General features: G+C 34.4%; 2 protein-coding genes across 2 annotated transcripts; both read left to right on the top strand.

Annotated features, from left to right (window-relative positions):
* Positions 1-2,542: 2,542 nt before the first annotated feature.
* Positions 2,543-6,247, top strand: LOC140842106 (E3 ubiquitin protein ligase RIE1-like). Its single transcript, XM_073209921.1, has 5 exons — positions 2,543-3,178; positions 3,930-4,049; positions 4,933-5,065; positions 5,145-5,297; positions 5,881-6,247. Exons 1-5 carry the CDS (start codon positions 2,715-2,717, stop codon positions 6,040-6,042), a joined length of 1,032 nt encoding a protein of 343 aa, XP_073066022.1. The 5' UTR covers positions 2,543-2,714; the 3' UTR covers positions 6,043-6,247.
* A 1,126-nt stretch (positions 6,248-7,373) lies between these two features.
* LOC140842097 (protein VAC14 homolog) lies at positions 7,374-20,247 on the top strand. The gene is made up of 20 exons (XM_073209912.1): positions 7,374-7,768; positions 7,932-8,045; positions 8,129-8,194; positions 9,888-9,977; positions 10,053-10,172; positions 10,280-10,308; positions 10,425-10,567; positions 10,645-10,739; positions 12,808-12,894; positions 12,989-13,096; positions 13,288-13,379; positions 13,541-13,622; positions 14,154-14,219; positions 14,703-14,818; positions 14,912-15,032; positions 15,281-15,442; positions 15,556-15,684; positions 17,683-17,751; positions 19,202-19,489; positions 19,850-20,247. The coding sequence occupies exons 1-20, from the start codon at positions 7,679-7,681 to the stop codon at positions 19,943-19,945; spliced, it is 2,163 nt and encodes a 720-aa protein (XP_073066013.1). The 5' UTR covers positions 7,374-7,678; the 3' UTR covers positions 19,946-20,247.
* Positions 20,248-20,379: the final 132 nt, after the last annotated feature.

The following is a 20,379-nucleotide window of genomic DNA, read 5'->3' as shown; positions in this document are numbered from 1 at the left end:
GTGAGACGGATCTCTTATTTGGGTCACCCATGAAAAAGTATTACTTTTTATGCTAAGAGTATTACTTTTTATTGTGAATATGGGTAGGGTTGACCCGTCTCACGAATTATGATCCGTGAGACGGTCTCACATGAGACTTACTCCACATGTTTATACTATCATGTGTACCAAACTATGACTAAAAGTTTAATATATTTGATGCGATAAGTTTATAATTTTGTTATAAGAACTCAAGTGATTCAAACACCATACCCTACCTCTAAAACCCGCTTGCCTTTTGATAGCCTTCTCTATGATTAGTACTTTGATATCAAATTTTATATAATTACATAAATCACACACACACACACACATATATATATATATATATATGTATGTGTGTGTGTGTGTGTGCATAGGAAAAAATTTATGTTTAATCAACTCGTATCATTTATCTTACTATATATGTTTATTTGATAAACATCAAATCAAACATTAAAACAATATAAGCATATCAAAACTAAAATACATATCACTAATTTCTTTTAATAGAGCAATCAAACTATGATTTTTTGGACCGTCGAACTATGGATTGTTGTTGCTGGAATTCTATACAATTTAAAAGATTTGTATTAAATTGTTATCATCAATTGTAACTTTTAATAAAGTGATCATACAATTATTGATAATATATATATATATATATATATATATATATATTTAAAAAATTAAACGCAGAGAGAAATTTAGATAGTACCATGGATGGACTCGAACCCATTTAATAGTTAGGAAAAAATGATATTTTCTTTTTTGTCAATCTTTTAATCTATTATATTATCCTAATTTGTAGGCCAGGTTATGGATTATAAGAAATATCATAGATTAAAAGATTGACAAAAAAGAAAATATCATTTTTTCCTAACTATTAAATGGGTTCGAGTCCATCCATGGTACTATCTAAATTTCCCTCTGCGTTTAATTTTTTAAATATATATATATATATATATGTGTGTGTGTGTGTGTGTGTGATGCGATATTAGTGATATTACTATAATTGATGCGATATTAGTGATATTACTATAAAATTGGTAATCTTCACATCTATATATATATATATATATATATATATATATCAATTTCATTTCCAATATTTTCGGTGGATTAATTGATGCGATATTAGTGATATTACTATAAAATTGGTAATCTTCACATCTAATTAATTCAGGAAAAGGATAATAATTGAAACATAAAAACAATAATTATGATTAATTAAACTCGATCCGATCGATGTCTAGTTAACAACGGCATGTTCTCAGGACGATGATCTCCACTTGTCAAGAAATATATAGCTACAATTATATTATATAGAAAAATTGCAATAATAATTTTTCTTTGTTTTATTCATCCGTAATTAGCCAGTCCAAACCACTGTTTCAAGCAATCATATATTTTTTTGCGTAAAATATATTATTTATCTATATAATTGAAAATAGAGTAGAAAATATTTTGTTAATTGACAAATTAATATATAGATTATTGTAAAGTAATTAATTAATATATGATCTAATTAAATTTTGAAAAACTAAAATAGTGATTAAGGTTTGTTATGATCAAACGATTATCAATATGTAAAAAACTATAAATGTTAGATAAAGTGCAACTTTGTTTGTCTATACTCGTAGCAATGTAGAATGTACATGTTTGAGTGTTAATGAGACAAACTATTATCACATGTTGATCTGTTGATTTTGTTTCATATCTCTTAAAAATTAGTTTTATTATTTCCGTACCACCGACCATGTCACAACATATACAATAATACCCATTAAAAATTAGCGTCGCTTTTTTACGAAAAACCTAGTCGATCATATCAAACGATGCAATTTCTTAGGAGATCACAAATGTCAGTACTACTCTCACTCTTACACGCTTAACCCAACATTCTCCCACAATAAATATAGAAATGTGCTTATTGGGAAACCGAAACTCATTATCTCAGCCTGATACCAATTGTTATGATCAACATTTTACCAATAAGAAAAAAATTATATAAAAATTAACACCCAAGCAATTGAGTATATAATTTATCTAGTAAGATATATTTGTATTATTAACAATTCTAATATTTTAATACAAAAACTACTATATTTATCCATCATGATATAATTTTTAAATAAACATGCTTTTTTAAGAATTTAATCAATAAATGAATTGAAAATAAAAATATATATAATTGAATTCAACACTAATAATTAGATTTAAAAGAAATTTAAGTTAAGACTAAAATTCACTTTTTAGTTGGATCATATACTAATTAAGCATTTTACAATAATTTAGGCACAAAAATATTTTGAGATAAAATATCATATTAAAAAACTTACAAGTGGACGGTCTCGAATGTGCTTATCATAGTTAACTTTAATTTACGGACTTTGCTTTCTATTTTAATTACAAATATTTTATATGTAATACAAATAAACAAATTCTCAAAAAAAATAATTATAAACAAAGAAAAAAAAAGGAGAAAGAATTCAATCGGCACTAACCTATTTGTTTTCCTAAAACATAAGAGGGAAAATGGACCGTCGCATCAGATTTCCCAAAATATACTGCCTTGCTCGAGCTTATATTACACCATCCATGTAACTCTAGTTTCGTACAACTGTCGCTCCCAATTTCCAAGCACTCTCTTTTCCCAATTCTCATCTTCATCCAACAGACCTGGGATTCCAACCATGTCCTCCCCAGACTCCCCGCTCCTACCCCTACGGCAGCCCTCCCGTGCCTCTTCTCTAACCCTCCTCCTCTCTCGCTTCGCCTCCATCACTCGTCGCCGGGGCGGTGCATCCGTCGTTGTCCGAGAGAGCGCCGCTCGCGAGCTCGAGCAGCGCCGCGCTGACTGGGGTTACTCCAAGCCCATCGTTGCGCTAGACGTGATGTGGAATCTGGCTTTCGTGATTGTGTGTGCAGTTATGCTGATATGCACTTTGGATGAGAATCCTAACATGCCGATCAGGGTTTGGTTATGTGGGTATGCGATTCAATGTTTGTTTCATGTGGTTCTCGTTTGGGTGGAGTACAGACGGCGTTCGCGATGGCTAGCGAGAGACAGTGGCGGGGAGGAAGGTAGTGGAAGTGAAAATGAGGAGGAGATTGGGAATGGGAGAGTTGGGGTTTTAGGGATCGGCAATCGATCGAGGTTGGCAAATTCCAACATATTTTTACTTTGTTGCGTTCTATGAATTTCAGTGTTCCGTTGGTGCCTTTTATGCAATCTTCTTGTAAACAAATAAAACGTAGTGCAAATAAAAGGAGTCCGCGATTTGCTACTACTGAAATTAAAATATCTGCTTTTGCAAATCAATTGTTAGTATTAATCTTTCTATTCTCTGTTCTTGAACTCTATCTGTGTGTTCTCCAGCTTTATTGCATGCACCTCTAATTAGTCCAATGGTATATCATTCTCAATTCCAGTCCCCCAATCGATTATATTTATATGCTCATTTCTATTCCCTTGTGTCACCATTCACACACATTGTCTTGGTCTTATCCGAAGCCTTCTTTGCTGATTCCGTATTCTGAATTTCTGATAACAAAAGAAAAAGCTAGGAACTTCTTTCCTTTTTGATACAGGTTGAAGTTGGATCCTGCATAATTTAATTTCTCTATCATTCAATCTCAGGGACAATCATTATCTGAATATGTAGTCCTTTGTAGTCCACTCATAAAGGTTTCAATATCTGAGCCTCCCGCAATTAGTTTTTGCGTATTTAGTTGCCAATTATGGAAGCTTATATAAACCGCTGCAAGAAGTTTATTTTTTCCCATACTTAGTTAACTTCTAAGGCTCCTGTAATTAGTTTGCGTAGTGTCCAATTATGAAAGCCGATATAAACTGCTGCAATAAGCTAATTTCTTCTGATGCTTAGCTAACGTTTATTTAATTTCAGTACAATGAAGCGCTGTGAATCTGTGAACACTATAGCCTCTTTCCTGTGGTGGATAGTTGGCTTTTATTGGGTTGTCTCAGGTGGTGAACTTCTCTTGAGAAGTGCTCCGCGCTTGTATTGGTATATCTGAAACCAACTTCTTTAATGTTTCTGCTTGTACCTCATTGATTTTTATGTTTGTCACGTCACCATGGACATGATATATCTCAGTGTTTTTTCAAAAACATTATCAATGCAAATCTGAGTCATGAAATTGATATCCTAAATGGCTATACCCTGTGTTAGAAGAATTCTTTCTCCGTTTATCGATTTTCTTCCTCGTTAATAATCATTCTTCTTTTTATCTTTAAACTGATGAAACTGAAGTCATGCTTATGTCATCATTTCTTGCAGAAATATTTGCTATTAAAAGTTTCCTTTGCCCTGATTCTGAGTGTGACAATTGACCTCTTTTGCCTTTTGGGTTATCATTAGCAGGAAGTTATGTTAAAATGTATAATAATTATCTGTCCACATTTTGTATTTTAAGTCGTACCTCAATGGATCCATCAACTGTGCATCTGTTGAATTTGTTCTGAAATGATTCCGTTGAAAATTTCTTCGGCTGATTTTGAAGTTTTTCCCCTTCTACTTCCCTTGTATATCAATCTTTGTAATTAAAAGCTAACACAGCGCTCCTAGGTTTAAGGACATCCCGATGCCTAGACTCAACCAAGGCTCTACCTTTTCATGAAGTGTGTACCTCGGCAGACCTTGAAAGTTTTGAGACATACTTAAATGCAGAGATCACAAATCTTTATTGTTGTTGATAAGTTTGTAAACTATTTTTAGCTTCTAAATTATGTTAACTTCATTTCGATTAGGCACATGACTCACCTTGCACGACAACCTTCTCTTAGGTTCAAGGACACTCATGCACCTTAGTACTTCGTGAGCCTTTAGTAAATATGTTATTAGTTGTAGAAAGAGACTCTCAGACCCGCTGATATTTGATGTGTTGCAGGTTGGCTGTTGTCTTCTTGGCATTTGATGTATTCTTTGCCATATTTTGTGTTGTTTTGGCATGTCTTATTGGGATAGCACTCTGTTGCTGCCTACCATGCATCATTGCAGTTCTTTATGCCATTGCAGGCCAGGTATGCCACGATTACCTCAAGCTGAATTTTAACGATATTTCAATTTTAAAATCCTTTACCCTCTTGCTTGGATTATCAGGAGGGTGCATCAGAAGCCGATTTGAGTGTCCTTCCTAAGTATAGATTTCAAACCTGCAAGGATGAAGATAGGCTACGCTTTGGAGCAGGAAGAATGGTTCCTTTTGAAACAAGCAGTGGAGCAAATGAGCGAATTCTCTTACCTGATGATGCAGTAAGTTTATCACATGTTGGTGTTTTTTGTGTGGATTTGTTTGTGTTCCATCTCAAATATCTAGCAGATGATTCAGAACTAGTATGCACATGCACTGAATATTGCCTTTATATTTATAAAGTAAAGCTTGGATTCGATTTTTATTTAACGGAATCTAGTTTGGCTGATACCTAAAAAAATGCTGTCTTGATTCAAGCTCATAGGTATATTAAAAATCAACTGGATGTTTGCTAGCGGTCGAATAAAGTGGTTTATACTCGAAGTTAGCTCAAGTGATAAAGCTGTTTTGATTCAGTTACAGCTTTAATCACACAAAGTCATAATATTGAAGGAAACCAATACCACAAACCAATCATCATTTAAAGATCTCAACCCATTGATTTGGTTGTGAGTAAGAAACTTCCGTCACTTTTGCTTATTCATTTGGTTGTCAGTGAGAAACTTCCCTCACTTTTGCTTATGAACGTACCCCTTCATTTCTGCAAAAAATTGAGTTCATGCTGCCATGCACCCATTTCGATTTTCCATTTGTGGGGCACCACATGTGTTCGATTTCCTACTTGGACTTGAAAATGTTTTTCAGGAATGCTGCATATGTCTGTGCGAATACGAGGATGGGAACGAACTCCACGCTCTTCCGTGCAATCACCACTTCCATGATACGTGTATCGTGAAGTGGCTTAAAATGAACGCAACATGCCCATTATGCAAGTACAACATTCTCAAGGGAAACGAACAAGTCTAATACAAAGGAGGAATACTCAGAGTCGTGGTCGATTTATTTATTCTGATATTTGTACCATGTATATACTTGAAGTTGGGATAATAGAGACTGGAAATGCTTTGTATTGTTCTGAGAATAAGGTAATAGCTTATATTTATATATTATTACATTATAAGTCAAATTTATTACGAATAAAATTTGTGTAAGGTTTCTTCCCTTCTCCCATTACGTCTGGCACATTCAGTGATTTGTAGAACCAAGTGTTGTTTGCTGTAAAAACTATGGAAATTTTCTCAATACTGATTTGTAAGTGTTTGCCGTAAAAACCATGGAAAATTTATCATAAGTGTCACATTCAAAATTTAGAGGTATTTAGTAAAAATTTATTTGATGAATTTAAATAAATAATAAAAAATAATAATAAATCAATCAATAAAAATATTTATTCTAATAAAAGATTTTACACGTAAATAAATTGTCTTACGTATTAATCTACTGAAAAGATTGGAATGAAATAAATAAAAATATTTCTCGATGATAAGGATTTAGCTCTATCAAATGAATTTTGTTATTTTACAAATGAAATTTAAATAAATATATATATATCAATAAAAAACTAATTAATTAATATTGTATATTTTTATTTATTTATATATATATATTTATATATCTATACTTCTATACTTCTATACTATTTATTAAATTTGAGCACCTTATAAAAACTGCCAAGGAGGACACCATCTTTTTTTTCCAGTTTTACCCTTAAAGTTATAGTAATATTACACTTTTGTTTTTTTGTTTTTTTATTTCAACACACTTTTATTTTTATTTCAATCATTCAAATATCAATTTAGTCCCTCCATAATTTGTCAATTTTCACTTTAGTCTATCGATAATGATAAAAAAGATTGTACACACGCAACGCGTGTGCAGAGTAACTAGTATATATATATATTGCTTTTATTTATTTAGGTTTTATTGTTATAAAATAATATTTTGTTTTTATAATGTTCATCGGGATCGATATATTACTTATTTTCCAAATTGTTTTTTTTTTAAATTGTTGACTACTATTATATATATTGCTTTTATTTATTTAGGTTGTATTATTATAAAATAATATTTTATGTTATTATAATGTTCATGGGGATCGATATATTACTTATTTTCTAATTGTTTATTTTTTAAAAAAAATTTGTTGACCAGTATTTCATCTGTACCTTTTTAATAAAAAAAATAACTCTATTAAAAATTAAATTTTAATGAAAATGAAAAAGAAAAATTTTACGTTACGTATTTAAATTCATTTTATTTAAAATTCCAAAGAAGAACGATGGCTACTTGAGTCATTTCACGAGTCCAGGCCGATTTTCTTGCCAAACCTTTAGCCAAATTTCCTCGCATGCTGATCGGGATTAAAAAAACCCTAATTTTGGAAACGAACAAATCAAGAAAAGACCAAGAATTCTCTCTCGAAATTTTCGTAGTCGAAAATTCGGATTCAATTAACAAGCTGTCGACCTTGCAGATTCCCTTCTTATCGTCAATCAATTTTTTCATTAGATCTACTGACAGTCTTTTATCGAAGATTCGTTTAAATGTTACGTAGCTAAATTAAAAGGAAAGATTTTCAGTTTCTTTTTCCTGGGGATTTGTTATGGCGGATGCTCTGTCTGTGATTCCAGCAGCTGTTCTTCGTAATCTTTCCGATAAGCTCTATGAAAAGCGCAAAAATGCTGCTTTGGAGGTAATGCATTACGTACGGGGATATGCGTGTTTTTATGTTAGTGTGTGCGATCGTGCCTTTTTGGAAAATTTGTCGTGAGTTTGAAATATTCGGCTTACAAGTGTGTATCGGGCTTCCATTTTGTCAGTCATTTTTATACTCTGGAGGTTTTGATTAAATCTAGGTGGAAGGGATAGTAAAGCAATTAGTTGGTACTGGGGATCACGAAAAAATCAAGGCCGTGATCAATTTGTTAGCCAACGAATACACTTACTCACCCCAGGCGAATCATCGGAAAGTATGCTACTAATTTCGTAGTCAATGTTGGAGTTCATTCATCTAGTATGTTAGCTGAATGGTTTCATTTTTTTTATATTTTAGGGAGGGTTGATAGGATTGGCAGCAGCTACAGTGGCTTTGACATCAAATGCCTCGCAGCATCTTGAAGTAAGAATGTTAAAGTGAAGATCCAGTTTCATATTTGTTTTTTCCAGTTTCTTCCACTCCTGGATTTTTGAATTTTTATCCTTTTATTGTAACAATATCTTTTTAAATTTAAAAGCGTCTCTAATAAAGATATTTTGGTTCTTCTTTGTTTGTGTAACTGCTTATTATTTGACAGCAGTCAGGCAAGGAAAGAACATTTTCTTAACAGAATGTATATCAGATTGCCATCTAGTTTTCTCATCTGTTCATTGAATTGCGCCCATTTTAATTATATAAAATAATAAAACCATCACGTCTTATTAATTTACACTAATCAGGTTAGTTTGTGAGAAGCTAATCACCTAAGAAATGCAATCATACAGTTGATTTAATTGTCTGGATTCTAGGAAAACTGATTCCTTTGTTTTTTGATTTACCATTGATGCTTTAGAATTTAAGAAACCACATGCTGTTGCTGTCATTGAAGATAAAAATTTGCAGTTTTCATGAATATTCATGGCTGAATGCCTATATAATTGCCTGTATATAATTTTTTGGCCTTTTGGGCATAGTAAACACATTTAGATTCCTGCTTCAGGGAACTCAAAAGGTGGAGCTTGCTAAGCTCCTTCCTGTTCAAATGTAGCAAGCAGTTAGGCATAAAAATGGCCAAGCAAGTTATGCTCTATCTATTGCAGGATGCAGGGTATGCCAGTGGTCTACCTATTTGGATGGAATAAACTGAGGGATATTTCTTATCTAATCCATCACTTCTGATCCCGTAGCCTTGTAACATTTATAGTTTGTGACTGTGTGTACTCGGATGTACCTATCTTTTTAGTCTTTAGCTCAGTAAATTTGGCTGAATTGGTTAAGGTTTTGAAATTTGGACTTTGTGATTCAGCGATTGAAACTACTGGGTGAGGATGGATTGTGTTTTGTGGAAAAATGAGGTATCTTGAACTCAAGTTAATTTTAAGGACACTTGGGAATTATTGATTAAAGAAAGAAATAACTATTTTAAAATAAAATAATTTTTAAATGCTAAGAGCTAATGAATTAGTTAACTTTGTGTATAATATTCCGTGATATGTTGCTACCGTATCTTGTAAATTTGAGGCATGCCTCAAAATCCACAGAGTACAACAGAAGGATCACATGTTGCTTAGGTTTACCCTTTTTAGAGGAATATGTAATTATTGGGCATGATTTCCTTAGCCCAAGTGTGTTAATCAGTCCGTTCATTTCAATTTTGCGTGAATGTAGTGATGGTACTGAATGCTAGAAACTGGTCTGAAATGTCACAGAAGTAACACTTTCAAAATTGCACTGCATGGAACTTGGCCTTTTTTGCTTTCTTTGCTTGTGAAGGTAATTCATGTATAAAAATGAATATACTTTCCTCCCTGAAAATGAGTCAAGGTTGCCAGTTGGTAAGCAGCTCGCTCCTTCGGACTTGATATTAGTTTGATTGACCTTTAAGCGACTGCTAGTTGAATTCTCCATTTTGAGAATCAGAAGAATAGAAAACATTTTCCTCCCTTGAAGTAAAACTGTAGTGCATGCATCTGAGTTCTTACGTGCCATTTTTCTTATAGCTGATTCATGTTTCCTGCTCTTCTTTTACTTCCTATTTGTCTGGTTCATTGTTTCTTGGGGTGTTTCTGGTGAAGTTTGTTTGATCTAATGCCTGTCTCTTCTGTGGTTGTTCCAGCTTATTGTACCCCCCGTTTTAGCTTCCTTTTCTGATCAAGACAGCCGAGTTCGGTATTATGCTTGTGAAGCTCTGTACAACATTGCAAAGGTACAAAAACTGCAGACTTCTGTTATATTCCATTTTCCCTTGTGTATTTTAGGTGTCGTGATTGCTAATTGACAGGTCGTGAGAGGCGATTTTATCGTGTTCTTCAACCAGATTTTTGATGCGCTGTGTAAGCTTTCGGCAGATTCAGATCCTAATGTACAGAGCGCTGCTCATCTTTTAGATAGACTTGTGAAGGTATGTGGTTTATTTTTTCGGAGTTTGCGTGCATGCATAAATTTATGCATAACATATATAGGTACAAATTTTTTCAGTATTGCTAATTTTGGCTGCTTGTAATGCAGGATATTGTCACGGAAAGTGATCAATTTAGGTCTGCTGTCTCGCCTATTTTGTTCACATAGCAGTGTATCAAACTGAATTCTTTGATTTCTCTAATAATGCAGCAATCATTTAACTTTCTACTGCTGCCATTTTCACCTGACTCAGCATTGAAGAATTTATTCCATTGTTGAGAGAACGAATGAATGTCCTAAACCCTTATGTCCGCCAATTTCTGGTAGGATGGATTACTGTTCTAGATAGTGTACCAGATATCGATATGCTGGGGTTTCTCCCTGATTTTCTTGATGGTGAGAAGACCAAAATACATTCACAATCTCTAATATTCTTACAGATGTATGTTCTCACATTGGTGATGAAATTGCAGGTTTATTTAACATGCTTAGTGATTCTAGCCATGAAATAAGGCAACAAGCTGATTCTGCACTTTCTGAATTTCTTCAAGAGATCAAGAACTCTCCAGTAAGATTCAGTGATGCTACATCATTAATTTCTTTAGTTGTGATTAGAGACGAGCATTTGTTGAGGAATATTGCCTTTTAATGAGCCAAGAGGATTAAAGGAAAAGAACCTTCTCCTGTAACCAATTTGTTAGGGTATTGAGTATATCGATTAATTTTTTTCAGTATTCTTGCACATCATCAACTCCATGTTACTTTGCACACGCACCACTGAAATTAGTCAGTGAACACGAACTTTTCTAGATTCATCAAACGATGTGGGACAGCGTGTGACAAAGAAGTTGAGAACGTCTTACAGGAACAATTATCTTGTAAATTTGAAAAGAATCCTTTCCAACTAATAATTTTTCTTGGAAAACTTAACTGGTTTCTCACCATGGTAGGAATCAAAAGTCTCAAATACGAATTTTTACCTCAAATTGAGATATGGTAATTGACTTGACTTGACGGCTCCCAAGCATGCTATAATATCTTGTATGAGCCCCCCCTCTCCCCCCTCCCAAAAAAAATATGTATATATGAAGGAACACAATCTTAGAATACTCATTAAACATAGTAGCTACTTAATGATTCTTTCCCACCAAAATGAGAATTACAATGAAAAAAACGAGAGGGAAGAATCCAGACACAATATAATCATCAGCCAAGATGACATTGGAGATTGAATATCATTTGAATCCTAGAAGTGAAGATCAAACTGTTTCCACAGTTTTCACGTAATACCACATATTACACCTACGATTGAGAAATCTCAATTTTTGAGTTTTGGAATGTTTTGAAAAAGGAAAACTTTGACCATGCAAAAATAGGTCACATAAATTTTTGAGTTATATGTTTAACTTTTTAGATGAGGTTTTGAGAAGTTAGGAGTGATAAACTGTTCCTGTTCAATCCATAAAATATTTATAGAATGTATAGATCTGAAATTGGAAAGATTTCTATTTCAAACGAACACGGAATGAATGACAAGGAATGGAAATGCATCGAACTTCTAATTGTGCTTACTCTTTATGGACTTGGCTACCTTATGACGACTTTTATTTCCTTGCTAAACTCTATTTTATCTTAAATGAGGAAAGCACGTTTTTTGAACGGAAACAATTGGTAATTAGTAAACCCTACCCATTTGGTATTTAATGATAAAACGATTGACAGAACTGCCGGAAGGCCTTTGTTGATTTTGTTCGAACAAGTTGAAAGGTAGGGTAAGAAACAATTTTGCTAATGGAGGCGTTCACTCTCTGGGAACCCTATTTATTTGATCATTTATAGATTAATTTTTGCTTCTGTGTTGTGTATGTGGATTTCACCCGAAATATTCTCGTCAGAATTTACTTTCACGTACCTTGTTTTTTGATTGATTTATCGGCTAATTTTTGGTCAGAGCACCTTTATTTGCCATATCATTTTGGAACTCCTCATCCTCATCCCCTTCTCCAGCATTGTTCCTTCTTTATGTTGAGAATTTATGCGACTGTACCTAATACCTAATGTGATTTTTTTCTCTCGTTCTTTTCAATTCTAGCCCTCTCATTGAATATTTCTCCACAACTTTGATATTCTTGATATCAAATTGATTGCTGAAATAAGGATTATGTTTTGTGCCTTTAATATTGACCGGTGTTATACCCACGGAGAACAACATTTCCCTGCAAGTGAGTTTTTATCTTGATTCCCTCTAATCCTGGTATGAATTCGGTGATTGATTTGATGGGAGAAGACCAACCTTCTAGTTCCTGACTAGAAAAAAAACCCTAGAACTGCAGAAAAATAAAAGCCCAACTTGAATTTCACTTCCTCATAATGAACGAACCAACCATCTTTCGAATTACCGGAAGATCATTCAGTGCTTATAAAGGGAATGGCTTGACCGAAATTGGATACTGTGATGTCATATTGAAGACTTGATAACATTGTGTGCATTCCTAAAATAGGAGACATTTCCACAGATCTCGTATTAGAACGCTACCTAAGTATTTACTGTTCAGTTTTGCCCTCTTATTCGCCTTTGTTATTTTGACCATTAGTTTACCTTTTTAGCAATTGGTTGAGAAGTGCTACTTTTGAAGTCTGTAGATTATGGTCGAATGGCTGAAATACTAGTGCAAAGGGCAGCTTCACCTGATGAGTTTACTCGATTGACTGCTATTACCTGGGTAAGTCCTTTATGTGCTTTTATGATGTGTGGTGGTAAGATATTTTTTGGTTTTCATTCTGTCAGATTTGGTTTTGTGCATAACTTCTCTGCAGATCAACGAGTTTGTAAAACTTGGTGGTGATCAACTCGTACCTTATTATGCTGATATTCTCGGTGCAATTTTACCTTGCATATCAGACAAGGAAGAGAAAATAAGAGTTGTAAGTTTCATTCTTCTTGTTGACCAAAAAAATTCTTCAACATTGTATCACACATCTTTCGAAAGAACTGATTCACCTGTAAGGACTTATAAACTGAATTGTCATTAATTTGTTGCATGTCTTCCTTGACCTCCCCAATTTTTTTCTTTGTTCTGGCGGGTGGCAGACTTATGCTGTTGTTTGACATTCAGGTTGCTCGTGAAACAAATGAAGAGCTTCGTGGAATGAAAGCTGATCCAGCTGAAGGATTCGATATTGGAGCAATTCTTTCTGTAGCTAGGAGGTATCTTTTTCCTATTTGAAAAACTAGGTTTATTTCACTTGTGGTTTATTGATGACCCTCATAGAAGGTGATCAGATATTACATAGTGCTATAGTTGCTTTTCCCAATGCCTTTTGGTGGATGAGTTGTGTTGTTGAAATTTAATTTTTGCGACGTGTCAGTCATCTGTCTACTGAATGCGAGGCAACGCGCATTGAAGCTCTACGCTGGATATCGGCCCTTTTAAACCGACATCGAACAGAGGTGATGATGAATATTTCCTATTTCCAAGGAACATTATTTATAAGAAATTTTTGTAATGCATATCCATGGAACATGTACACCTTTTAGTATTTGTGGAGTTTGAACTGGTATATCATCTTATCCACACAATACTAATAGAATGAATCATCTACTCATTGAAGAGTAAAAAATGATTTTCTGTATAGTTGTGCACTATCAGACATTTTGCAAATTCAGTAAAAGCTTATGTTGAATGCATATATTATGCTAAATTTGAGGTTTAGGTCTCGTATATGTGATTGATTAATTTGTAAGAATTGGAGTTTTTTGTAGACGTACTGTAGGAGTGAAACTTGGACACTTGTAATCTTGAAGGAAGTCCTGCTGTGCTTAATTTTTTTTTTCCACCGAAAGTTGGTCGAAAATCTTTGATCAATAAAAATATTTGATTGTGGGCCATTTACTAGCATTGCAAAATTGTTGAACTTTCAATCACATCATTTTGGGAATTTATGAGTAGATTTTCACTTTCCATTTTCTTACTTGAAACAGGTTCTATCATTTTTGAATGATATCTTTAAAACTCTTCTGACGGCACTTTCAGATCCATCTGATGAGGTATTTTCTTCTCTCGCTTTCCACACTTTCTCAATGCCTAACTTTTTAAAACAAATTTCTGCTTCAATTTTAGCCTGTAATCTTTTTGATGGAGACATTGTAAGATTTAGTTTCTTTGCTTTATAAACTATGCGGTCAAAGATTACATTTTGCGTGTAAGAACCATATGATAAGTGAAATGCTTCATTTACATATTTCTACGTCTCTATTCATTTGATGCTTTACTCGCCTACACTAGTTATGGAAATTTCTCAATCATGTTCTATAGATTGGAGGTCTACTGTGTTGAGTTTACATTAACTTCAGCACCATTTAACTTACAATTTGTGGATGTGACTGATTGGATATGTGTCATGTCCAACTTTTTTAAATTCTTTACATTTGGTGTGCTCTTTTATGTTGGTCAACACTTTTATTTCTTATCACGAGAGATTTAATTTCTGGATAGTAACAATTATTCTCCTTGTTTCCATTTGGTCTCAGGTTGTGCTGCTGGTACTTGAAGTCCATGCATGTATTGCCAAAGATGAGAAGCATTTTCATCAGCTCACTTTGTATTTAATTCAAAATTTTAGAGATGACTATTCTCTCTTGGAGAAGTGAGTTATTTGTCTGTGCTTCTATGAGTATACTGAAATAACTTTGTTTGATATTGTTTATAAACGGAGTAAAGTAAACCTTTTTTCTTGCAGGCGTGGCGCTCTGATAATTCGTAGACTTTGTGTGCTACTTGATGCTGAAACCGTGTATCGGAAGCTTTCCGCCATACTTCAAGGGGAACCAGATTTGGATTTTGCATCAACCATGGTTCAAGTACTGTGTTGTTCACACCTGGATTATTATTGTGCTAATGTGCTTCATTCTTTTTGGTCTTGTCTACCATCGAGAGATAACCAGTTTCAATATTTACTTCTTTTGTTTAATTTATGATTTCCAGTAATTGTATACTCCTTGTTTTTAGGTTTTATTCTTTTTGCTTCTTTCTATATGTGGCAAGGTTGGGGTCTGCTGGTTGGTCAGCAAGAGATATTCCTGTGAATGTGCCCATTTTTTCGTTTCAGGCTCTGAACTTGATTTTACTCACTTCTTCTGAGTTGGCTGGCATTAGAGATCTCCTAAAACAATCACTATTGAATGACGCTGGAAAAAATTTATTTCTATCTCTATATGCTTCGTGGTGCCACTCACCAATGGCTATCACAAGCCTTTGCTTGTTAACTCAGGTACGAGCTTCGTGATTAGTGGTTAGCATCCCTTTGCCTGCCTTTGTCTTTGCCTCTGCCGTGATTTCTTTCAATGTCAGTACGTTTATCTTATTGATGGCACTGCTATGCAGACATATCAGCATGCGGGTTCTATTATCCAATCTCTGGCTGAGGAAGATATTAATGTCAAGTTCTTAGTCCAATTGGATAAATTGATCCACCTTCTGGAGACTCCCACCTTTGCTTACCTTAGACTACAGGTGATTTTAGTAAATGTGGCTAGCTATGACAACTACAGACGTGACAATTTCAACTTACATAATTGGTTTCTGTAACAGCTTTCTCTTATAAACAGACTTGGGATGCACATGTAAAAAATTTTCACCTATTTAAGCATAGTTGTCAAAAGCTTGCCCTTAAGCGCAAAGCGCTCGGAGAGCTCCGAAGGGCACACATCTACGAAGCGCGCGCTTCGATGAGCTCGAGAGAAAAAGCGCTCCATTTTTTTTAAAAATTGTGCTGAATAATTTAAAAATAAAAATAAAAATACCCTAAGTAACTTATCGATCGATTGCTGTTTGCCTGTTCTTCTGCCTCTGCTCCTCTGGGCTTTGCCTTACCGATTGTCTCCAGCTCGCTGCTGCCGCCTCTACCTAACTTATCGATAAGAATTTTTTTCTTTTAGATTAATATCTTTGAATATTAGAATGAATCTTATCCTTTTGCGTAAGTCTCTTTTCATAGCAGACCAAAGCTGGCCCAATTCTTGTCCCTATTTATCCCTTTAAGAAAGTATTATTGTATAGAAACAATTACATCGATGCATCTAATACTAAATAATGTATTGTTTGAATCTTTTACTTTTGGTGGGATAATATTTAATTAGGCACAATTTAATGAAGATGACGATTATTTGATATTTCATCTATTATATTTTCAAAGACTTGATTTTTTTTAGAATATTTTGTTTATTGATTTTTTTCCCGTAAAATATGCTATTCGCAATTTTAAGCCCCAAACACTGGAGCGCTTTGGATCTCATGCTTTTGACAACTATGTATTTAAGCAACTTTGTCAACTTGTAACTTGTGTTAAAAAATTTCTCTGTTTAGCACTTTAGCCGTGAAACTTATGTATGTGAAGCTATGTGTGTAAGCAATGCTTATTTTTGTGCATGTTTGCTCTGGTAATGGTCCATTTACAATAGATAAGTTAGACCACAAGAAGAGGGACCATATAAATTTTAGCCGTTGGAATGTGGTGTGAGCATTGGTGTGGAGAAGCTGAGGGGCAATAAAGTCTAAGTTGTATTTGATCAAGAAAATGGTGTTCATTCGTCTTTGCTTAAAAATGTGAATTATTTCGAATCCATGTTCTGCTGGAATCAGAATTATATGTTGGGCACAGATACAAGCATACTCTTACTTGAATGCAGTTGTTGAAGTCTTGAAATGGGCTCGGGAAGCTATTTATAACCGGGGAAATATCGTAAATATATATATTTTTTGATCTGAAACGATAGTTTTATTATCATAGTAGAAAAAATTACAAAGGGCGGATGTGAAGTCCGCTAAGCACCCTAGAACGATTACAACACTATTGTCAGCTGTAAATAAATTTTCAATCCCTAACTAGATCTGATATGAAGAGGTGACTAAACTCTGGCAACCTAGTCGACCAGCTGGCAACTTTGAATTTGATCTTCTCCCAGATCTCGTCTCTAGACTCTGTTGCGTCTTTGAAGATTCTTTTGTTCCGTTCTAGCCAAATTGACCAAAAGATACAATGATTACCAAATACCAAAAGCTCCTAGTCCTTTTCTCGTGAAGTAAGCCTGGCTTGAAAAGGAACAGCTCCTACGTCTTTCTTGGAAATGTTTACTCGAAACCCAACTCTTGCAACACTTTTATCCATATTCCCCTCGTGAGGGAACAATGCAACAATAGGTAATCTTGGTCCTCCTCTTTTTTCATAACTTAATTGCTATGAGAACTGTCGTTGAATGTCAGGTTTTATTACCATGTGGAAATGGTATCGATGACAATTATTCACTTGCCTTTTGATGCTTGTTTTGTTGGTTCTCGAACATTCTCTCATCCTGTGCTTTATATGTTCTAATTCTGATCTTTCATTCATTACCTCTGTAAGTTAATGACAAAATATTGTCGCAGCACTTGTCTTTACTATTTGTTGTCAAACATCTCATGTACAAAACCTTTTATTTATGTCATTATACATCTCTTATTTGTCTATTGCAGCTTCTTGAACCTGGAAGATATATATGGTTGTTGAAAGCCTTGTATGGTCTTCTGATGTTACTTCCCCAGGTATACATGCTCACCAGTTTCTTAGTTTAATCAGCATTTTAGAAATGTCAACTGCAGATGATGGCCTCATTGCAGATTACTTCCACGTAGCTTCTAGGGTTTATTGTTTGACCTGTTTTATCAGGCACATTGTTGATTTGATGTTTTAAATTCAATTCCTCTTTGCCGAACTACCATGAAATATTGGCGGTTGGCCTGGGAAAAATGTAAAAACGATAGTTGATGGGAAATTAATCAATCAGTAGGAGCATGCAGACAAAGATTGAAGTTGAGATGCTTGAAGGACTGAGAGGGAAGAAAAGTGCAAATTAACCAAGGACAAGAAACTATTGTACACAATTTTTTTGAACTTCAAAGAGCAACTGTCATATAAGTAAATGCAACTGTTATTTTTAGTAATTTATTGTAGCAAATGGAACCAGTAGAGAAGAATGCTTTACAAGCAAACAATTGACAACACTATCCTCAAATGAACATTCCTTGAAAACAAGTCTTAAAGACAGACAACAAATACCACAACCCAAGGAAAGTGGTAAATAAGATTCTGTATAAATTACAAAATAATTAGCAGTTTTCGGCCTCAAGTCTGCCCTGGCCAGAAAAAGATCTGCATATTTCTTGGGAGAGCTGGATAGTTGGTAGCTTAAAACCGAGTATGCATCAGTCCTAACGAAGCCTGTTTTCACCCCAACAAATTTATTTCGGTTATTATTGTGGCCAGCTGATTAATTGAATTTCAATTATATCATATCTCTGTTTTTACAATTATAGGAGGGATGAAGTGTGTGGCTTATGTTTTGCACTTTGCAGTTTGTGTTGACCATTTCAAGCCTACATGTTGGTTTTGAAGAACTTCGTATACTTGTATCCATGATTTCTCTCTATTTACACAATATCTAAATGCCCTTCTATTGTATTACACTCCTAGGAACTTTTGCAGGCTTCAATAGAAGTTAGTAGCCGTGTAGCAATAGAAATTTGGTGATAATCTCATTTGTTAGCGGGACTACCTAATACAAGAATTACATATATGGTAGGAGATCAAATGTTTTTTCTTGGGGATGGAGAATCCGTCACTGGGTTTTATCAACTTGGTATTCTTCCTCGATTGATGGAGGGTCCAGGTCAACTCACTAATATTTCCATATGTATATATACATGATCATAGGTCTTTTGAGTGCATTGATTCCCTCAATTACGCTTTGCATATTTCTTTGTTTTGCAATGCTGAAGGAATGATTAAAACTCGAGTTTTTTTTTTTCTGTTTCATGGGAAAAAATCTGTTTCAAATATTATTTTCAAAAACCAAAACTGTGAGAGCCATTCTATGAGAAATAATGAACGCACGCTTGTTCTGTTCATTTAACATAATTTTGCTGAATATACTCGTTTTATTATTTCATGGCCATTAATTCTGTTTGACAAGTCTGTTCTCACCCATTGATGCAGCAAAGTGTAGCATTCAAGATCCTCCAGACGAGGTTAAAAACTGTACCCCCATACTCTTTCAGTGGTGAGCAATACAAGCGAATGTCACCAGGAAGTACTTTGTTGGAAGGTAAGTATGTAGGCGGATTGCAGGTTTCAGATGGTGACATCAGTGAGGATCCACATTACATGCATGGCGGTATTGACTTTGACTCAAGACTGCGGCAGTTTAAGCATGTGCAGCAACAACATCGCATGCATACTAAATCTCAGGCTCAATCGGGTTACAACTCTGCTTCATCTGGAAAGGTTTGTTGTGCTTAGTTTCTGGATGTCAATATAGTTTGTTATCTGGGATTTTTCTTCAATTGCGATCTGTTCAATTTTCTTTTAAAAAGAAATAGATGGATTTATTGCTCATTTACAAACAACCCCTATCTTAAAATAAATTCTACCTGAGCCCAAGGTTAGGGTTAAATACTCTCATACAAAGTTGGATTCGGTTGCTTAATGCTCTCGACTCTTGAATTGTGCTTATGTTCAAATATTTTTCAGTGATTTTTTTTCTGTTAACGAAAGCTCTTACACTGCACCAAAAACGTTTGCACTATATTTGCTGATAATTAACTAGTGAATTGTTCTGCGGCCAAATGTTTATCTTTTGTTCAGGACGTACAAAGACCAGAAGAACCAAGTCGTCCTCCATCATCGCAAGAAACAAATAGGCCTCCTTCAATGCTGTCACGCAGAGGTCCCGGGCAATAATCTTATGTACTGGTGTTGAGGTTATTTATAACTAGGATTCCATTATTTAATGCCGCCGAGTTTTTCTAGCATATGTAAATTGTATATCCTAATAGCTTGTCTATTGAACCCTAAAGGGTTTGTCATGGTTGGCAGTGGAAATTTCTTGGCTGACTTGCCAAGCTATTCTTTTTCATCAACAGCTACACACCCATATGGTTATGTTATTTTTATTGAGAAACCATATGGGAGAAAAAAGAGATGGATGTTGGGTTTAGGTTGTACTGAGTTTGTTTCTCCTTATATCTCAATTCATTTGCTACGAGTACCCAACGTATCTTAACATGGCTTTGATTATTAGATTATTTTACTTAGCAGACTTGAGATTTTTCCAAAACGAATTGTATATTTTAAAATCTAATAATTTTAATAGAGAGAACGTCGGTTCTCAAGCG

This window comes from Primulina eburnea, chromosome 1 (genome assembly GCF_022965805.1).
Source record: "Primulina eburnea isolate SZY01 chromosome 1, ASM2296580v1, whole genome shotgun sequence".
In the NCBI taxonomy this organism is placed as follows: Eukaryota; Viridiplantae; Streptophyta; class Magnoliopsida; order Lamiales; family Gesneriaceae; genus Primulina; species Primulina eburnea.
Note: the sequence above shows the minus strand (reverse complement) of the source record. Positions and strands in the feature narration are given on the sequence as shown.

Bases quoted from the DNA above. Each gene is read 5' to 3' on its own strand.
- LOC140842106 (XM_073209921.1), top strand. From the start codon at position 2,715: ATGTCCTCCCCAGACTCCCCGCTCCTACCCCTACGGCAGCCCTCCCGT. The intron at 4,050-4,932 runs GTATATCTGAAA...GATGTGTTGCAG, and splicing joins AGTGCTCCGCGCTTGTATTG to GTTGGCTGTTGTCTTCTTGG. The intron at 5,066-5,144 runs GTATGCCACGAT...TTGGATTATCAG, and splicing joins TTTATGCCATTGCAGGCCAG to GAGGGTGCATCAGAAGCCGA.
- LOC140842097 (XM_073209912.1), top strand. From the start codon at position 7,679: ATGGCGGATGCTCTGTCTGTGATTCCAGCAGCTGTTCTTCGTAATCTT. The intron at 10,568-10,644 runs GTGAGAAGACCA...ATGAAATTGCAG, and splicing joins TCTCCCTGATTTTCTTGATG to GTTTATTTAACATGCTTAGT. The intron at 15,443-15,555 runs GTACGAGCTTCG...ACTGCTATGCAG, and splicing joins GCCTTTGCTTGTTAACTCAG to ACATATCAGCATGCGGGTTC.